The sequence below is a fragment of the Bubalus bubalis genome, chromosome 6 (assembly GCF_019923935.1).
Source record: "Bubalus bubalis isolate 160015118507 breed Murrah chromosome 6, NDDB_SH_1, whole genome shotgun sequence".
NCBI classification, from domain to species: domain Eukaryota; kingdom Metazoa; phylum Chordata; class Mammalia; order Artiodactyla; family Bovidae; genus Bubalus; species Bubalus bubalis.
Window position 1 is genome coordinate 3,782,476 of NC_059162.1, and position 20,817 is coordinate 3,803,292.

The 20,817-nt window shown below is 45.3% G+C and overlaps 1 protein-coding gene across 3 annotated transcripts in view; it reads left to right on the plus strand.

Moving 5' to 3' along the window:
* The window catches only part of LMX1A (LIM homeobox transcription factor 1 alpha), a 174,514-nt gene that overhangs the window by 100,850 nt on the left and 52,847 nt on the right, over positions 1-20,817 (plus strand). For all 3 annotated transcript variants that reach the window (XM_044944100.2, XM_044944099.2, XM_025287445.3), the window contains exon 4: positions 16,834-17,066. In XM_044944100.2, coding sequence (XP_044800035.1) covers positions 16,834-17,066 — 233 coding nt within the window. The remainder of the gene's footprint in view (positions 1-16,833; positions 17,067-20,817) is intronic.

Sequence of the window (20,817 nt, forward strand, 5' to 3'; positions counted from 1 at the left end):
TTAGTAGACATTTCATAATTACTCTCATTAAACCCATCCTTGACTCTTCATCCCCCTCCAGCTATCATTCCCTTTTCCTGTGCCTTTGACAGAAGTCCTTGAAGGAGCTCTTCACTCCTGTGTCTCCTTGTCCCCACCCCCACGGAGGCCCCCCGCCATCCACCTTCCTATGTCTCCACACTGCCGAGCCCAGTGGTCGGCGCTCAGTGCTCACCTTCCTAGACCTGTTAACAGCATGAGATGGGTTTCATCACACCTGTTTCCTCGACACGCTCCCTTCACTTGGTGACCACTTCACTTTCCTGTTTATCTCCCATCTCAGGTCATGTTTTCTCAATGTCTGTCTATTCTTACCTGTGGTGTTTCAGAACCTCCTACTGACTTTCCTCCCTTTGACCTTCCCCTCTCCACACATAGCTCTCAACACAGTGCTGATGGTGATCCCATTAAAACTTCATCCTTATACCCCAAAGAATTGAAAATGGGGACCCAGCCAAGTTCATGGATATACGTTCGTTAACAGCATCATTCCCAGTAGCCAAAAGGTGGAAACAGCCCAAGTGTCCATCAATGGATGAACAGATAAATAAATGTGATATATCTGTACAATGGAATATGACTCAGGTGTGAAAAGGAAGGATTTCAATATTCCATTGTACTCAGCCTTCCTCGGAATGTTACTCAGCCTTCCTTTTTATGGAAAAACAGGAAAGTGGAGTAGACACCAAGTGAAGGGAGTGTTTGAAGAAAACAGATAGGGTAAAAAAAATGCTGATACATGCTTGAAAGTGGGTGAACCTTAGCATAGGAAATATGCTCGGTGAAAGAAGCCATACAGAAAAGGATACGTACTGTATGGTTCCATATATATGCAATATCAAGAGTAGGTATATTAACAGAGACAAAACAAAATTGGTGGTTGTCCATGTTTGGCAGCAGGGGAAAACAGAGGAAAAACTGATGAATGTGCAAGAAGTTTCATTTGGTAGTCATGGAAATGTGTTGAAAAGAGAGGTGGTCCTTGTACAACACTGTGAAGTTACTGAATGCCCCTCCATTGTTGAAATATGTTCGGTGAATTTCATCTCAATAAATTAAAAAGAATAAAAAAGAGCTTCACCCAGCACATCACTTCTCTGCAGAACACCCTCCACTGTCTTCCGAAGGAAGAGTTAAAGTCCCCACTGTCACCTGCAGGGTCCTCTCTGGACTATCTAGCTTCTGCCCCTTAACTTCTCCAATCTGGCTTTTTACAAATTTATTTTAGTCTGTTCTTAATTTTATTGAGGTATAGTTGATTTATGGTGTTTCGTTAATTTCTGCTGCACAGCTAAGTTGCTCCGTTTTACATCTACTCTTTTTCACTTTCTTGTTTCCATTGTGGTTTACCTCAGGACGTTGAATACAGTCCCCTGTGCTTCACAGTAGGACCTTGTTGTTTATCCATCCTACATTGGATCGTTTGCATCTGTGACCTCTAAACTCAAACTATTCAATACTTCCCTTCTGCCCTTCTCGCCCCCGGCAACCCTGAAGTCTGTCCCCACGTCTGTGAGTCTGTTTCTGTTCTGTTGACATATTCTTTTGTGTCATAGCTTAGATTCCACACACGTGTTATCATACCATATTTGTCCTTCTCTGTTTGACTTACTTCACTTAGGATGATAATCTCTAGATCCTTCCATGTTCCTGCAGATGGCATTATTTCATTCTTTTTAATGGCTGAGTAATATTCCGTTGTAGACATATGCCATATCTGTAATGGACATTTAGGTTGCTTCCATGTCCTGGCTATTGTAAACAGCTCTGCAGTGAATATGAGGGTGTGTGTGTCTTTTTGAATTACAGTTTTCTTATTGCAGCTCTTTCCACTCTGCCTCTCAGAAATGCACACAACACCATAAATGCCATAGTGTCATCCAGTCACACTGAGCTTGATGCTGTCTCCTCAGCATGCTGGCTGTGTGTCTGCCCCAGGACCTGTGCACCTGCTGTTCTCTCTGCCCCGAATGCACCCCTCACAGAGAGTGTTAGGGCTTGCTGCTTACCAGCCTCCTCAGATCGTGGCTTAAACAGCAGCTACCCAGTGAAAATTTTAACTCCCCACCCTGACACGTCCCATCCTCTTTTATACCTTCCTTTTAATCTACTGCACTCATCTGACATTCTGTTTGATGTCAGTAGAATGATTGGCATCAAATAGATGAAATGTTTTCAATCAAATGTAAACTCTAAGGGTTGGGGTGTTACTTGTTTGTTCACTGTTATATTTCAAACACTTAAAACAGTGCCTTGATATTAGCAGCTAGAATCGTAGACACTCAGCAATTATTTGTTATTTGTATGAATGATCTATAATTTGGGCTTCCAAGCTTCCTTTTCAATATTTTCTAGTTGTGAAGACCTTGTGTGTCTTTATGAGGAATACTGCAAAATTCATCATTTCCCTGCAAGTGTTCCCATAAACTGGTCATGGCCTTCATGTTGTTCTCTGCTTGGTGAGGATGTGTTGTGGTATATGTCCACCCTCTTTTTCTCTGCCCCTCCCATGGCTGCAGTTTGGGCAAAGTTTTTTTTTTTTTTTTTTTCTTTCATGGAGCTACTGACCTGTTCTTGGAGGGATTCAGCCCACGATAGTAGTCGAGGTAGAAATATGTTTCAGTAACAATAATAATTACCAAATGTACTTCCTGTGTGTCTCTTCTGGGTACAGTTGGGCTAGAGATTGATGCTGGTCCATGAAGTGCCTTCCTCATGGTGGAGAAATGAGTAGAGCTCAGGAAACACTCACATTTGAGTGCAAAATAGTTCTTGCCTTTCTTTCAGAAGTCCGTTCTTCCTGGACAATGTCTACAGGCCTTTTGAGAGGTATCATCACTAAAGCTCCTCTGCCTACTACTTTACCCAAGTGAAAAACAAATCCCTGCCTTTGTGCCTAGTTGAAGTAATCTGCCTGGCACCCAATGATGACGGCAGGTATTTCTCCTGTAAGCGACAAGAGGACCCTCTAGATTTTAACTTGGAAGAACAAGTCTTCAACTTTTTAATTGTTCTTAAAGTTCTAACTGGGATCCTGGAGGATCCCAGAAAGCAGAGAAGTGGTGGACTCTTTGATTATCATCCTCCTTCTTATCCTTCCTTATAGATTCTGAGCTCAGTGTCTTGAGTGGAATAGAGACAACCCTAAAAGCTCATGTTCCCTTCAAGACTAGGGACACCCTAGCTTGTCATTATTCCCATCGTTGGGGGGATTTATGAATTATTTCTTCTAACTTTTGGCTATAGTATGCTTATATAAGTAAACGTCCTTACATGCGTGTGTATAAGGGAGTGTGTGTGTGCGTGCACTCACATCTGTACACATAACTTGTGCATGGAACTGCTCACTGTGAGTCTAAGCCAGGAATCTTGTTTCAATAGATGTTTGTGGTTCTTGAGCTCCTCATGTTTGTCCCTGTTCTCTAATCCTCTGAATGGAGCTGGCTCTGGGGAGTGGAGCCATATGAAAGGCATCCAAGATGAAAATTATATCCCAGACTTGCACATGAATATTGTGGTTGGGCGTGGGGGCTTGCTGGCTGGTGCTCCACACGCTCTCCTGCTCCTCCTGGCTTTTCTGTTTTTCTCCCCATGTTCCACTTGCTTGTTTCTTATGGAAGTTCCAAGGTTGATGCTGTTCTTGGTTAGTTAGACCTGGACTGGGTGGTTGATCTCAGAGCCTGAGCTCTCTCTCCGGAGGTGGTGGGCAACCTCTGGCCTTTCCTTTCTCTGTAAGATATTTCAGTAGAGTTGATTGATATTACAATATAGATATAGATGAACCTCATTCATCTGGCTTTACCTTATCTGGATCTTTGGTTGATAATGGTGGTTGATAATAAAGATGCTGGGTGGATATAATTTAGATTTAGGAGAGTGGTCTGGGTGGAGATAGAAATGTCAAAGTAATTCACACATACATAATACTGAAAGTAGTGAGATTGGAGAAGATCTCCAAGGGCAATGGTATAGGTGGAGAAGGGGATGAAATACTTATAGGTTAGGAGGATGAGGGGAGCTAGCGAGAAGACCAAGAAGGAGTGACCAGTGAGATAGGAAGAACACCAAGAAAGTCAGTGGACCTGGAAGCCAAGTGACCCCAGTGTCAGACGCTGCTGATGGGCTCAGCAAATGAGCCCAAAATGACTGAGAAATACAGAGGCCACTAGTGACCTTTACAGGAAATGAGAGTGTGTAGAACATGTGCCTCATTGCATTGGCCTTTAGAGAGACTAGAAGAGGAACTGGAGATAGAAAACAGTAATTTCTTTTTTAATTTTTCTACAAAGATTATCAAATAAATGAGGACATACCTGGTGGATGAAGTAGTATCAAGAGAAGGGTAATTTTTCCTAATGTGGGAGAAATTAAAAAAAAAAATTAGAATGTTTACAGAGAAAGAAAATATATGACGTAGCTTTTGAGTAAGCCTGAAGTGATGAGGTCTACTGTTTAAGTGGAGGAGTTGGCCTAGATAGACATTGAATGGGATGGGGAAGTCCTGCATGTTACACTTGATTTCATATAACTGAATCCTGACTACAGTAGGTTAAGTAAAAAGGGATTTGATTTTATTTTGTTGAAAGAGAATCAAGAAATAGGAAGTCCAAGGATGGTACAACTGTTCACAAAAGTTTTCACAAACCCAGGTTTCACTTCTCTTGTATTGCATCTTTAGCAGGCAGCTTTCACCTTTCTGGTACCATGGTGGCTCTTTCATCTCCAGATGTTGTGTTTCAGTTCCAGACAGAAATAAGGGAAGGGATGAAGAGCAAAATGTCTGTATCAGCTGAGGCTGTCTCATTTTATCAAGAGAACAATAGCTTTTCCAAAACTTCCTACTTGCACCTCCACCCCCAATAGAACCCCATGGACTGCCTCGTATGGCCACTTCTAGCTGCAAGGGAGCCTCAGCAGGTGAGATTTTTCAACTAGGAACACAGTCACCTCAATTACAAGAGGTAGAGTGTGAATGTGTCTTATAGCTTTTTAATTAATTAATTTTTAAAAATTGTGGTAAAAGACACATGAAATAAAAGTTACCATCTCAACCATTTTTAAGTGTGCATTTCAGTGGCATTAAGTGTATTCCACTGTTGTACAACCATTACCACCATCCAACCACAGTTCTCCTTTCATCTTGCAAAACTGAAACACTGTACCCGTTAAATAATAACTTCCCATTCCCTCTTTCCTACAGCCCCAGACAACCACTATTTTACTTTCTATCTTTCTGAATTTGACTATTCAGGTTATCTGATATGAGTGAAATAATAGAATATTTGTCCTTTTGTGACTGGCTAATTTCGTTTAGCATAAAATGCTCATTATGTTGTAGTATGTGTCAGAATTTCCTTCCTTTTAAGACCAAATAATATTTCATAACATGTAAGGCTGACTAATATTCTAGTATATTCCAATGTATATACAACATTTTGCTTATCCATTCATCTGTTGATGGACATGTGGATTGCTTTCCCTTTTTGGACTTTATAAATTCTGCTGCTATGCATATGAATGTACAGACATCTGAGTCTCTGCCTTAAATTTATTTTGGGTATATACCTAGAAGTAGAAATGTTAGATCATATGGTAACAGTATTTAAAATTTTTAGGAAGTACCATACTCTTTTCTGTAGCAGCTGAACCATTTTGCTTCCCACAATGCACAAGGATTCCAACTTATCTTTGCCAAATTGTTATTTTTCCACTTTTGATAGTAGCCTTCATAATGGATATGGTGTCTTCTAGTATTTAATGGGTGAGGAGGGTGATAAAGGATACAAAGGGTAAAATGTTGAAGGGTAAAAATAAAAAATGGTTTCTCTTCCTAATTCTTGCATTGGGTCAGACTTTGCTGAAACCTTCCTGGAGGTCTCAAGACAGGTGGAGTCTAACTTGAAAGGAAAGCAATGCAGCATTATGGGAAAGAGGCTGAGGCTCAGCACCCCTCGTTTTCTGACTCTGGGCTCCAGCACTGCTGAATTTTGGTGCAGTGTGTAATGTGCCACGCTCTGCTGTGATGCTAGTTTCTGTGTGATGAAGGTAATAGAATCAGATAATAACACTTGACCTCCCCACATTTACTTCAGAGCTGAGATGTTACACAAGATTGTACGTGCTTTGAGGTCTTTGAACTAAAGGCATTCTGGAAATTCAAATTATCTGGAGATATTTTTCACCTCTCACATGGGAAGGGAAAGTCCTGCACGGTGCTCCCTTTGGCTTTTATGCCACACTGGGGGATTTTTATTCAAAAGGTGAGGCGATGTGCGTCTTTCCTTGTCTCTCCCCAAAGAGTGGCTCACTCTTGAGGAGCGGCATTATGAAGGAGGAGAAGGAGAGTAGTAGCGACTGGAAATGTTTTAAGCATTGTGGTGTGCTGGTCACTGTACTAGAGGATTTGGGAACATCATCACTGATCTTCAGGATACCTCTAGTTCATAATACAGTGCAGTTGATATCAGTTGATTATGAGGTACTTTTGGACTGTGACAATATAGCTTTTCCTTCTTCTTTTTTGGGGGACATACAGCACAGTGCTAACAAATGAAGAGCGATAGTGGCAAAAGCAAACAGGATTGATGAAGAGCTCAGTGTTGCCCCCTGCTGGGATCTCAGAATCTTTCCCATCAAAGCATCATCAATAATGTCCTTGTCCTCCTTACTATTAACACACACACACGCACACAGCCCAGGAAACACATTCTTTGTAAGCGTATACATTGTGCTGGCCACGTGCCATCCAGTCAAGCCAAAACTTGTGGAACAATAGGAATCTGTGCCCAGAATATCAGCTAAAAATATCTCATTCCCTCTGCTCTGTTCTTTGCTGGTATGTTTATGAGTGTCCCAGGAGGCTAATGAGGATGAAGGGAAAGGAAAACGGACCTTTTTCAAAGGAAACCAAACCTTTAATTCCCTAAAAAGGGAACATGTATGTTCTGTGTGTCTGTTTTATGTTCCTTGCCATTTTTGCATGTCTGTGTGACAACATGCAAAGTCTGTAATGTAAGTCATGCCACCTTGGCTTGGACTATTGGAATCTATGCTTTTACTGCAGTCTTTTGCTCTATGGCCTGACTCGTAGACAAGTTCCCAGGTTTCAGCAAAGAAGAGGGGGAGGGGAAAGAGAGCTTCTAAGCAAGAGACTCCCTGACACACAGTGTCTGCTTATTCAGCTCATGAGGGTGATACTTAAGAGCCTGTGTGTGTGTGTGTGTGCTTGGTTGCTCAGTTGTGTTCAGCTCTTTGTGACCCTGTGGACTGTAGCCCACCATGCATTCTCCAGGCAAAAATACTAGAGTGGGTTGGCATTTCCTCCTCCAGGGGATCATCCAGACCCAGGGATAGAACCTGGGTCTCCTGCATTGCAGACAGATTCTTTACTATCCAAACTACCAGGGAAGCCCCCACTGAAGAGCCTGGGGGACACATTTCCATCCCTAGTTGGGCCATGCAATAACCTCCTTTATTTATTTATTTATTTTTAAAAAATGTTTAATTTCATATTGGAGTATAGCCACTTAACAATGTTGCGATAGTTTCAGGTGGACAGTAACGGGTCTCAGCCATACATGTACATGTATCTATTTTCCCACCAAATCCCTTCCTATCCAGTCTGCCACATAAAATTGAGCAGAGTTCCCTATGTATTTCTTGATCATTAACTGAGCCTCAAGCTCTGGCTGGTCCTCTCAATCATCTGAAATTTCTTTGTGGTGAGGGGTACTCACATTTCCTTCTCTGGTCTGAGTTTCTCTTCATTTATAAAATGAGGGGGAAAATGATCTGATCTCTGGGGGCGGGGTCTGTGAGTTAAGGGCACAAGGCAAGAATATCGGCACCCCAGTGTGCGTCCATAGGGTGGTCAGTAGCCTCAGTGAGAAGCGGTCCCCTGAGCAGTGAAGTGATAAGGGGAAAGGATCTGTTCTAACTATTTGTCAGATAATGTCAGCATTAACCAAATAGCAACTGTTGGCTCTGGTCAGTCAAACATGGAGCTACCGACTTCCTGAACATATGCTGGGTGTTGGGCAATGAACGCGGGTGTTAGTCAACACTGGTTGCTTAATGTCAATATTGACCTTAGGTTAGGATAGACCATAGCCATAGTTGCCTGAATGAAATGTACCCCGTTTCCTCTTGAGTATTTATACTTCCATATTTGTCTGTTGGTCTCTTCTCCAGTAACATACGAAAGGCTCATTAAAGTCTGATTTAGTTCATTATATAATGAAGAACAGAGATGAGATGCTCATGAAGTTCTATTTTTGGCTCACTTGGCTGTCTTGAAATAAATGATCTTATACACACACTTACACAGGCAGATATGGTAAACTGATTTCCATAAAGAGAGTTAATAGCTGCCACTTACTGAGACCAGCTAGTATGTATCAGGCCCTTCAAATACATTATCTTATTGAAGCTCCAAAACCATCTTGTGAGAGTTATGATCTCATTTTACGGATAAAGAAACGGAGGCTTCAAAACAGTCTATAGCTTGCTCAAGTGCTCAAAGATGGAATCCAGCCTTGAATCCAGGTTGCGTCAGACTTCAGACACCAGGCTCTTCCTGCTAACCTCGCTGATTCTGGAACAGATTCATTGTGACGACAAGAACGGCAGCAACACGTATCGGGTTGGCCAAAAAGGCCATTCGGATGTTTCCGTAAGATAGTATGGAAAAACCCAAACACTTTTTGGCCAACCAGCCACTCGGTCCACGGTTTGAGGTTGGAGCTGCCCACTGCCAGCAGTGTGTGCCCTGAGTGACGAGCTGCGTGTGCTACCCTGTACTCCTCGGTGACGCCAGCGCCTCACGGAGCCTCTGGGACTGCAGACATCACGCGCAGCAGTTCTCATCCCATTGTATGGTCCTTCTTACAGCTCCCCAGGAGCCCCAGGGAGACAGAGACTCCGATTGGCTCTGCCAGCCACTTATTGTTTCCCACTTTCTCCCCGCTGCAGAGTCTTGAGACGGTCTCCTATAGAAGATCTTGCCACCCCTATTGTCCCTGCAGACGTTCCCACCGCCCCAGGACCATGGGCTCCATTGCTCATTGTGGTGGTGTTGGCTCAGCCTCAAGGACAGAGACCTTGAGCCAGCTGACAAGGTTGCTTGTGTCATTACTTCTAAGGCCACAAGCCATGCTTTTGGTTCCTGATACTTTTGAATACTCATCTCTCTCACCATCGCTCCTTCTTTTTAGCCACATGGTCTCCCAGACTCCCAGCAGCAGATTTTCCCGGACAGACAGTTTTGGCATCTTGCCAATCCCTGTCTCAGTGCCTGGATGACCTCAGTTACCAAGTCAACATGGCACTTAATGCATGCTGCTATGCTGCCCCCTGGTGGAGAGGGTGGAAACAGTGCTCTGCAGATTACTGCCTGCTTGTTAGAGAACTGTACAAAGACTCCCTTCTACTTTCTACACCAAAGAGTTCATAGACTTGATTAAAACTACTGCTGTCAGTGACTGTGGAAAGGCAGTATGATCTGTAGTGATCTGCTGTCCAAGGCTAGAAATGGCTCTGATTTCTTATTTTGGTGAGAAAGAACAGTGTACAGTCAGTTGGCCTTAAGTCGGCATCAGGGTTTTTCATGTACTTACTTGTTTTCCATCCTTTGACTTAATTATCTATGGTGTGGATGCTTTGAGAGGCTCCCTTTGAGATCTGAAGTACTCTGGGTCAAGGTTAATGAAGATCTCAGTCTTTCCAAACATATGCTTGGTTTTGGAACCTTCTAACATGTCGTATGGAGAAGGCAATGGCACCCCACTCCAGTACTCTTGCCTGGAAAATCCCACAGGTGGAGGAGCCTGCTAGGCTGCAGTCCATGGGGTCGCTAAGAGTCGGGCACGACTGAGCGACTTCACTTTCACTTTTCACATTCATGCATGGGAGAAGGCAGACAACCCACTCCAGTGTTCTTGCCTGGAGAATCCCAGGGACGGGGGAGCCTGATGGGCTGCCGTCTATGGGGTCGCACAGAGTCGGACATGACTGAAGCGACTTAGCAGCAGCAGCAGCAACATGTCATAATGGGGGCTCCCCTTGTAATCCTCCTCAGCCTTCATGGGTCTCAAAACCTTTGTCCTGGGATAAATTTGGGTTTGCATGAGGCTGCCATGTTCTTTAATATTCCTGTATTTGGGAAGTTGTATCATCAACCTGGAGACTAAATGTGGGATAACACAGGATCTAGTGTCTGATTTCCAGAGGATAATGTGGCAGGAGGTGGGAGAGATTGGAGGGAGCCATGGGCATTCACGGGTGAAAAAGTACTGATACCGAAAAGAAAACTAAGCCTGAGTTAACCTCTTTGATATTTTACGTTGATACACAGAACAAGAGGACATTTCATCAAGCCATGCCAGCACTGTTAGTTGGGTGAATCCAGACAGATCCTATGTGGATAGGTGGTATGCAAACCCTAGCCTGAGGCCATTAAAGCAGGTGGGAACTCAGACCTCGGTTCCGTTATGTTATCAAGACTGGACCCCAAGTCCATAATCAGTACCACTAAAAACCTGACTGCTGACATTCTTGCATTATTCATGGCCTTCTTCCTAAATTATTTGCTCCGGTCCTTCTCGTTCCATGCTCCTTTATCTCATCTTGATTCTCCCAGTCTCTGACATTATGACTCATCATTTTTCCCTGCTAATTTCTCTATCATATTTCATATTCAGCTCTTTTTCTCCATCCTCCTTCTCCTCATCATAGTTACCATTTTATTGAAGATTTACCATGTGCCAAGCACTGTGGTAAGCAGTTCTGATGTTTCAGTTCAATTAATTCTTCTTGTGCCCCTCTGACAGAGGTCCCTTGATTATTTCCATTTTAAAGATGAGTACACTAATGCCACCATGGTCTGATCGAGCACGCATAGCCAGCTAATAAGTGCTGGAGTACTGATTATAGCACGTTGCCTCCCTGTCTTTACTGTTTCTATAACTCGGTCTCTCTGGTTGGGCTTTCTTGGGTCTTTCTGGGTCCAGCCCCACTGACCTGCGTTTCTGCCTATACCTTAAAAACAGTGACCCACCAAATGCCCCAGTGACTGGGGTTCCTGCAAGAATCCTCTTGTTTCCCAATCATCTTGGAATCAGAGTAGACTCTTGGCATGGTGGTGTTAGGTCTAAGAACATCTCCTGGATACTGTTTGTTCTTAACACAACTCCATAGAGGATAGACCTCTTTCACAGATCCTTTCATATACTTTGGGGCCCAGCAACCAAGTAACGTGAAGGGATCAACTTGGTTCCTAACTCCTGCTTTTCACTTGCATGTGGGCAGCAGAGTCTCAGAACCTCCTGTGAAGCCAGGGGCGTGTCCAGGAAACCTGTCAGGAGCTCAGACCACCATATTAGCTGCTTGATGTGTTTATCTCTCCTGTGAAAGGAGTGCTAGAGAGAATATATGAGGAAGAACTTAAGACTCAGCCATTCCAGAGTCTCTCATTCTCATGGAAGAGAGGCTTCATGAGCAAAGTTGAGCTGGTGAGAGTCTCTGTGAGTTTATCAAATAGTTCTATTTGCTATTACTACACAAATTCAGTGAGGGAATGAATGCCAGTTCCTGGCAGCAAGTAAGTATTCAATGAAGACCAATTTCCTCTTCTATCTTCTATAAGCTTCTTTTTCTTTGTAATAAAATAATTTGGGGGTGAAAGATATTCTAATGATGAGGACCCCAATATTTGTAATGTGGAGTGATTGCCTTGCGCTCACATAACCAGCTCCAAAGCCCAGGTGCCCACACAGGACCCGGGAACGTTGCCGTCTTTCTGCAGTAACTCTGGCTGTCCTTTGTGCGCTGTTGCTTCCAGGCGGTCTGACCTCTGTCTTCATCGCCTTGGTCATGTTCTCTAGGAGTTTCTCAGGTGGCAAGCCTTCATATCTACTTTGGAAACATTCTCCTTACCTACAGAGTAGGATCTCCAACACTATAATAAACGCGTGAATCATGAAAATGGGAGTGAGTTAAGAAATTATCCAGCCTAATGGATTTCAAATGTACCTTAGGAGCATTTTGCTATCTTCAAATGAAATCTTTTCTAGAAATAGATATATTTGAAAATTTGTATTTTATGTATATATATATATATATATGTATCTGATGCTGGGAGGGATTGGGGGCAGGAGAAGAAGGGGATGACAGATGATGAGATGGCTGGATGGCATCACTGATTTGATGGTCGTGAGTCTGAGTGAACTCCGGGAGTTGGTGATGGACAGGGAGGCCTGGCGTGCTGCGATTCATGGGGTTACTAAGAGTCAGACACCACGGAGCGACTGAACTGAACTGATACAACGTAAATCTTTTCTGGAAGTACTTTACGTATTTATACTGTGCAGATAGGAAGAAAGAGAGAGATACGTGAGTGAGTTGTTGGTTTTAGCTGGTGTGTGCATATGTATGTTTTGTGTGTTTGTGTGTTTATCCATACATGTCCTCTTCTTGCCTTACCTGTTATGTGTGTGTATGTGTGTGTATATTTGTGTATACATATACACAGATATATGTATATATGTGAGTGTACCATAACATTCACAGATACACAGAAAAAAATATATATATGCACACACACATACCCACATATGTATGGATGGATGTCTATGAATGGTATGTTTCTGGAAAATACCTTGTTTGGAGAATTACCATAGTAAGGCCCGGTCATGCTGAAATGCTATCTGGAGACCTGGATTTAGGATTTAGTTGGCTTCTCTGGTTAAAAGGAGACAAGCAGAATAGAGACTGACCCTTTCCACAACCTCTAAGAACTTGATGTAACAGCTGATACAGGGCAGTACTTTCTCATTAAATATAAGAAAACAGGCCCAGGGAAAGACAGTGGCTTTTCTGAGGCCTCTTGATAAAAGAAACCTGGAGCCTAGGTCTTCCTACATCAAGTCCTGGGTCCTTTCCCTGAATCAGGTCACCTTTTATTTTCTTCTTTGCTGCCCTCCATGGCACCTAATACAAGATACCTCATTTCCGTTGCATTATCTCTGCGTTGTGGCGGGAGGCCACGCCTTACCTAAGGCGTGTTCCCTGCATGTCCCTGTGCCAGCCACGCATCCCTGTTCTTCTTTTGGGTCAGTGCTGCACACTTTGAAGAGGAGGTCGTGCTCATGTCAGAGCCGGGAGGAGTCAACAAAAGGACTCCTGCTGTCAAGGAAGAAGCCATCTCTCAGGACACAGCTTGGAAACTCGAGCCCAGACAGCCGCCTTTGGGGGAAAAAAAAAGTCAAAGACAGAGGCAAGGCCCGTTATAAGAACTAAGAATTGTGCCCTTCCTTATGGGTCTCCAGGTCCTCAGACCTGCTGGCATTTCATCCCCAGTAATCCAGGAGTGTAGGCATCATCATCAGAGCAAACTGAGGCTGCCAGAGGTTGCATGATGAGCCCTGACCCATACGGACTGCCTGGAAGTGGCCGAGCCAGCAGACTCGACTCCAGCTCCCTCACCAAAACTACCAGTTGTGCATCTCAGCTGTGACTGTTCGGGGAGAGAGATAGGCAAGGCCTGGAATGGAGCTTCAGTCAGCCTTGGCTTCCCTGCCTGTGGTGGGAGCAGGAAAGGGCCAGAGGGAAGAAGAAGACAGCTGAATGGAGAGGGAGGGAAGGAAGAGAAGGAAGATGTTGTGAACTCTAGCCCGAGCCAGTTGGGTAGGGCTGTTTGGGGCTCTTCTGGCTGGGCCCCTCCTACATACCCCAAACAGCCTCCCGTGGTCATTTGTTGACAGCCTGATGGAGAATGTGAGCCCCCTGAGGACACGGTGGCCTTGGTTAGTGCTCCACCCCCATGTCTGCCCCACGGAGGACAAAGGACATTTAGTAGAGGAAGGAGAACTCTTAACAGAGGGCTTGGGCCCTGGACATGTCTCCACTGGCTAGAACCTGTTATTTCCATTTTACAAATGAAGGAATTAGATGTAACAAAGAGGTACAGAATCATTTACGGAGCCTTCAGGAGTGGGGTGGGTGAATGTCTAGTGGTGGGCAAAGTTGGCAGTTGTTATATGTGCCCAGCAGAGTTGGACGTTTCTGGAAATCAGGCTTAGCTTTCCAGGGCACAGCCAGCCTGCCAGGCTCTGAACCCAGAGTGAAGTCTCATTAGCATTCAGAGGGTGAAGTCACCATGGGGGCCGCCATCCAGGGCATTGAGAAGAGATAGGCTGTGTTTTAATTACGACCTGGACTTTTGAACAAATCCTTTTCTCTGCTTGTCTGAGCCTTAGAGACAACAACTTGTGGGAAGTGTGCAGTCAGCAGCTGGGTCCACAGTACTACCCGTGCAGCTGTGTACACATCTGGAACACAGGTGGTGGATGTGTGCTTTTTCTCCTTGCGTTGCCCTCAGGTTAGTGAAAAGCAGTTAGGTGAGGTCAACCTGGTCTTCACCCAGAATGGAGAGAAACAGGACTGCCCCCCTCTTCTAGGTCTCTATACCCCCCCACCCCTGCCCATCACGACCATTACAGCATCGGAGCCCAGGCAACTCCCGCCACTTCCTCCAGCCGTTCCTGAGTCAATATGGTGGGATTTCTTTGTTGAGCTCCCCGCAACCCTCCCTTTTCCAACTTGGGGGAAGTTTTTGGAGTGGGGGTTGAAATTAAGAAGGGAAGAGAAAGAGGAGGAGATTAACAGGGTGGAAGTTAGACAAGCACAGATGCCACCACCTGCGACTGTGGATTCTCAAGAGCTTGTTGACTCCCGGGAGCGTTTGCCTTGATTCTGTTTGACAGTTCCTTCCTGGGGAAGGGGAGGAGAAGGAGAGCCTGGGGACAAAGAGCGTTTGACCAGCTCCTGTTAAAGCCCTGATTCGTTTGCTTAGGTTGGCAAACAGTGTCTGGGGACTCGGGGCTGGGGATGAACTAGGTGGATTTTCTGTCTGATACACGACATCCAGCATTGGGGTGGGGAGTAAAGGCCATCGTTCCTGGGTCGGGTGTGCCCTGAAGTTCCGACTTGGAGAGCAGAACCACTCAGAGCAGACGAGGGAAGGGAGAGGGTATGGGCAGAGCAGTGGAGACCTGGAGCTCTGTTTAGGGGCTGCCACATACCTGCTTAGTGGTGAAAGAGCCACAGCAGCCCCTGAACTGTCCCCCCAACCTCACCCCCCTTTGTTGAGAGGCAGAAGGCAAGCATATCAGGATGGGTGCTTCTAATGAAACACTCGTCCCGTGGTCAAGGGGAGGGGCAGGCTGGTGTTGGGGCCCGAGTCCAGGTTAAGATGGGACTGCATATGTGCTTCTCATCCCGAGCTGTGCTGAATCCCCTGCAGGCTGCCTCTGTCCAGAGAGGCTGTTCCCTAGCAGACTTGCAGGAGGCGGCTTCAGCCCCTTTTCCAGGCCTCGGTTTCCTTCACCTGAAGACACGGCCTTCCTCTCTCTTGTGCCAGCTCCTTTCTTGGTAATTCCTCCTTACCCACTTCTCCACTCTACCCTCAAAACTCTTCCCTTTGTCCAGGAAGTTGCCAAGATAAACACACTGTGCACGTGTACAGATGTGGCCCTCTCCTAGTGTAGCTGCAGGACTGAGACGTGATTAACTGTTACAAACAGGCTAGGGCTTTATGCACCTATTTTGTGTTCATGAAGCACTGCTTCATATCATTCTTATATTCTGCTCCCTGAAGGTAAAGCCCTCTGGGAGGACATGATCTGTTTGTTTCTTTGTTTGCTGTTTCTCTTACTGTTATGGAGCTCTGTAACAGAGGATGGAGACTGAGGATGAGACTTTGTTTTGTATGCTTTGGGCCTGCAACAGACGCTCCAGGAGACTCTTAGGACGTGAATGCTGCTGGGGCAGGGTTTCCTTCCCCACCCTGCTGTTCAGACACAGAGTATCTGGTGTAGTGTGTGGTGGGTGCTTCTGAATCAATGAAAGAATGAATGAAAAGAAGAATAAATGAGTGAGTGAGTGTGTGAAAGGACTTCTGAGATGGGATGGCCACACTTAGGCTGTCATGGTGGAGGGCCTGTCTATACAATAATGCTCTGGACCAAGATTTATTGAATGTGCTATAAAATGCAGATTCTCCTGCTGACTCCCTGACAGTTAGTCGTCTCCTCTTCTGTGTTCTGGGACCCTCTAGTTATCTGGACATGTCTGTCTCTCTTATTAGCCTGAGCTCATTTCTGGAAGGGAATTATTTCATTAGCCTTATATCTCTAGTATCTACTGCCTCCTCCTGGCATAGATGGACACCCTCTTCACGGCTGGTTGAAAATAAGTGAAATGAGATAGAAGTCTTGAAAGCTGGGCTGAATCCACTGAATATCAGGCTCGGAAGCTGGGATGCAGTTTCTCTCTCAAAAATTAGATGACACCTCAGAATACCCTGGGGAGCTTGTTAAAAACTCACATTCTGGGTCCCATCCATTTGCATGCGATTGGAGTGGGCCTGGACCTTTTTGTTATTGTTATTTTGTTTGAAAAGTCAGCCCTTGGGGACCCTGGGCAGTCTGCCGGGCACCAGTCTGTAGAGCATCCTTTGGGAACACTTTGCCATGGACCACACCAAATACACTCTGGGCTTCAGCTCATATTTCCTCCAAGGCCGCTTATCCTTCTTTTCTTAAGCCTTTGAGAGAGTAACTCAACTGAATTCTTTGGTTCAACCTCCTCAGGGAATAAAATCACCTAGATTTAAAGCCTATTCCATTCCAAGTCTCCTTATCCCAGTTCTTGAAGTTCCTTTCGCGATTGACTTGAGGGAAGACTTGGGCCTCAGCTGTCTTTCTCACAGACCTTGCTTTGCTTTTTCCCTGCTGCTAGGCTGTTTGCTGTCAAATGCGGGGGCTGCTTTGAGGCCATCGCACCCAACGAGTTTGTTATGCGGGCCCAGAAGAGCGTGTACCACCTGAGCTGCTTCTGCTGCTGTGTCTGCGAGCGGCAGCTCCAGAAGGGTGATGAGTTTGTCCTGAAGGAGGGGCAGCTGCTCTGCAAAGGGGACTATGAGAAGGAGCGGGAGCTGCTCAGCCTGGTGAGCCCAGCAGCGTCAGACTCAGGTGAGTGATGTGTGCTGGGCGGGAAGCCAGGGGCTAGCAGAGTGGGTTGTGGTGGCGGTCTAGGTTGCTTTCTCCCTTAGAAGGCCACCACCAAGGCACCCTGGTTCCATGACAGGGCAGTGCTGTGCATTCCAGCAAGTTTCTTTATAAGTTCAGAGTAAGTTCTTATCAGTCAGGTATTGCTGTGATGATGCTGTGTAACAAATTACCCCCAAATTCCTTGGCATACAACCAGAAACATTTATTCACACATTTGCAAGTCTCTGGGTAAACAGAAGTGACTCTGCTTCACGCTGAAAGTCTTCAAGTCTCCTGGGATGTGTTGATCTCTGCTGACCTTGGCTCTAGGCTATAGAGCAGGTTCAAGTCTGCTCTGTGTGACTGGGTTCAGGCTTGAGAAGCAGCAGCCATGAGGCCTGACCTCCTGGCAGTGGTAAAAGTGCAGGAAGGCACGCTTCACCATTCAATCACGTTTAAAACCTCTACTCATATGACGGCCGCTAGCACTGTGCTGGTCAAATCAAACCAGATGAAACCTAAAGTCTAGGGAGGGGAAATGCACTGCATGCACCTCCAGGCCCAGACAGGGTAGAGAGGCATAAAACTATTAAGGAGAACGATCAATGGGAACCAGTAATTCCGTCTGCCACAGTCATGCTGAACTGCTCGAGCCTTTGTTTCCTCACCTGTCGGAAAGCTGGACTTTAACTAAGGTTTGGTGGGTGCATTGGAGGAGGAAATGGCAACCCACTCCAGTGCTCTTGCCTGGAGAATCCCAGGGACGGTGGGGCCTGGTGGGCTGCCTTCTATGGGGTCGCACAGAGTCGGACACGACTGAAGCGACTTAGCAGCAGCAGCATAAAGAAAGAATCTAGAATATATTTGCTTCACTCACCTAAGACTCACACACCCTCCCTGGAGGGTTCAGAAACTTTCTGGATTGGGTTTCACAAGGCCAGAGAAATTTCAACTGCCCAAGTGAAGTCAGTCCCACGGGGCAACATTTGTGTTAACCTGGCCTCCCTTTTTGTGGAAGAATGTTATAGTCGCATGAGGGCATGTCCCTGTGAACTTAGTAGTTTTTGCCATTGCCAGTTCTAGTCAAGTTCCATACCACTTACCATGGCTTACAGGGCCTCTGGAATCTCACTGTGCTCATCTCCTCAGCCTCAGGGCAGCCTCTGATCCCTCCCTCTACATTCAGCACATACCTGTGTCTCCCACTGACTTCCACATCTTAAGAGTTTATTCCCTCTCTGCCTCTCTTGCTCACTCTTTAGTCTTGCCAGTGTATCCCTTAAACTTCTTTCTAAGACTGACTTCATGGAGGAAGACTCTTATTCCCTTGTGCCTAGGGGGTTTACCCTTAACCTCTCCTGCAGTGACATGGATCCCACTTGATTGGGGTCGCTTGTTTAATTGTTGTTCTTGCCAGAGCGCTAAACACCATGAGGGACTGTGTGTATCTTTTTTTCTTTACCGCTGTGTCTGCAGGGTTTAGCACAGGCCTGGAATGCTGAGGGTGCTTGATAAAATCTGTTTTAAAGGATAAATAAACATGTGGGACAGAAGCCCTGGGGGTGATGCTTGAGTTCAAGAGCTTTAGAGGCAGTCAGCTGGGGACCTCACCTTGGGTATACCACTTAGATCTGTGAGACTTTGGGCAAGTTTTGGAGCCTCTCCAAGCCCTCATCTTTATAGCTGTAGAATGGTGATCATGGTGTTGTGGTGATCATGGTGTCCTACACTGGGGAATAAAGCATAAATGTATGTTAACAGTCTGGAGGTTAGTAAGTGCCAGTGCCTGCTGGTGCTGACATCGTCATCGCAGTTGTTTCGTTTCCTTTCCCTCCTGAGGGTTGGTTCTTCTTGCCTGACTCTGCAGCCTCAGGTAAGCTGATACCAGGACAATCCCAGCTTCTGTTGGGTTCATTGGACTTCAGTTTTCCTGTATGTTTTAATTTGGGGGAAGTTTCTCCCTATTGAACATCTCACTCTGGGGTAGCCGGGCCCATTCTGAACAGCTGCTTAGTAGATCAGCTCATCCTGTGTTTTCCTCAGGTGCCATGCTGTACCCAACCACTGGGCCTCCTCTGCACCATATTGCAAAGTCTTCACATTCGCAAGGGGCTTCAGTGCTATGGGGATCAGAATACCAGCATGATCTCAGGAAGACATGCACACCCAGAAGGACACACCATTCTTTCTTACACGGAAATAAATACTGTGGTCTAGCCTTCCTTGGTACACAATTGTGTGACTCTTGATGACTGTTTTCCAATTACAGATTTTAATTGGGTACAAACAGTGTGTCTTTAGTGTACTGCCTCCTCCCCACACACACAGACAAAAAGAGGCTGGATCTAAGCACCATCAAAAGTGCAGTGTTCAAGACTTGTGGTTGCCCAGGGGAAGGTTGGAAGGAGGAGGGATGGACTGGAAGTTTGGGGTTAACAAATGATGCTGTTATATATAGAATGTATAAGTAACAAGATCCTACTGTATAGCACAGGGAACTGTATTCAATATCGTGTGATAAGTCATAATGAAAAAGAATTTTTAAAAGAATGTATATATATATAATATGTGTGTGTGTGTATATATATATATGTTATATATGTGTGTGTGTATGCGTGTGTTTGTGTGTGTGTGTGTGTATGCGCTTCCCTGATAGCTCACTTGGTAAAGAATCTGCCTGCAATGCAGGAGACCCCAGTTTGATTCCTGAATCAGGAATATCTGCTGGAGAAGGGATAGGCTATCCATTCCATTATTCTTGGCTTCCCTTGTGGCTCAGCTGGTAAAGAATCTGCCTGCAATGCTGGAGACCTGGGTTCAGTCCCTGGGTTGGAAGATCCCCTAGAAAAGGGAAAGGTTACCCACTCCAGTATTCTGGCCTGGAGAATTCCATAGAATGTATAGTCCAGGGGGTTGCAAAGAGTCAGACATGACTGAGCAACTTTCACTATACACACACACACAGACACACATATATATGTATATATAGGGCTTCCCTAGTGGCTCAGTCAGTAAAGAATCTGCCTGCAGTGCAGGAGACCCTGGTTCAATTCCTGGGTCGGGAAGATCCCCTGGAGAAGGAAATGGCAACCCATTCCAGCATTCTTGCCTAGAAAATCCTATGGACAAAGAAGTCTGGTGGGCTACAGTCCGTGGGGTCACAAGAGTTGGACACGACTTAGCAACTAAATCACCACATATGTATGCATAATTGAATCATTTTGCTGTGCAGCATAAATTGACACAACATTGTAAGTCGATTATACGTCAATTAAAAAAATAGTATAATGTTCAGAGCAGGCAAACTGCAATAGGTCAACAAGTCCACTTCTCTGGCCACATTTTTAGCAATATGTTTCCTAGTTCCAGGCATTTGTTTTTGAGGCTGATATTGACCAACTGGAGCTTTCCAGTTTACTTATTCATGTACTTGCTCAGTAGGTATATCTTAGGTGCTTGCTTTATGCCAAGCATGGCGTCAGGCTGTAAATGACAAGAATAGTCCTCAACCCATGTCAAATTAAGGAATAGTAGATACTTAGGCTAGAAAAAGTGAAGTGAAGTGAAGTGAAGTCGCTCAGTGGTGTCCGACTCTGTGGCCCCATGGACTGTAGCCTACCAGGCTCCTCCCTCAATGGGATTCTCCAGGCAAGAGTACTGGAGTGGGTTGCCATTTCCTTCTCCAAGGCTAGAAAAGTAGAGACTAAATGAGTAGAGACTAAATGGAGATATA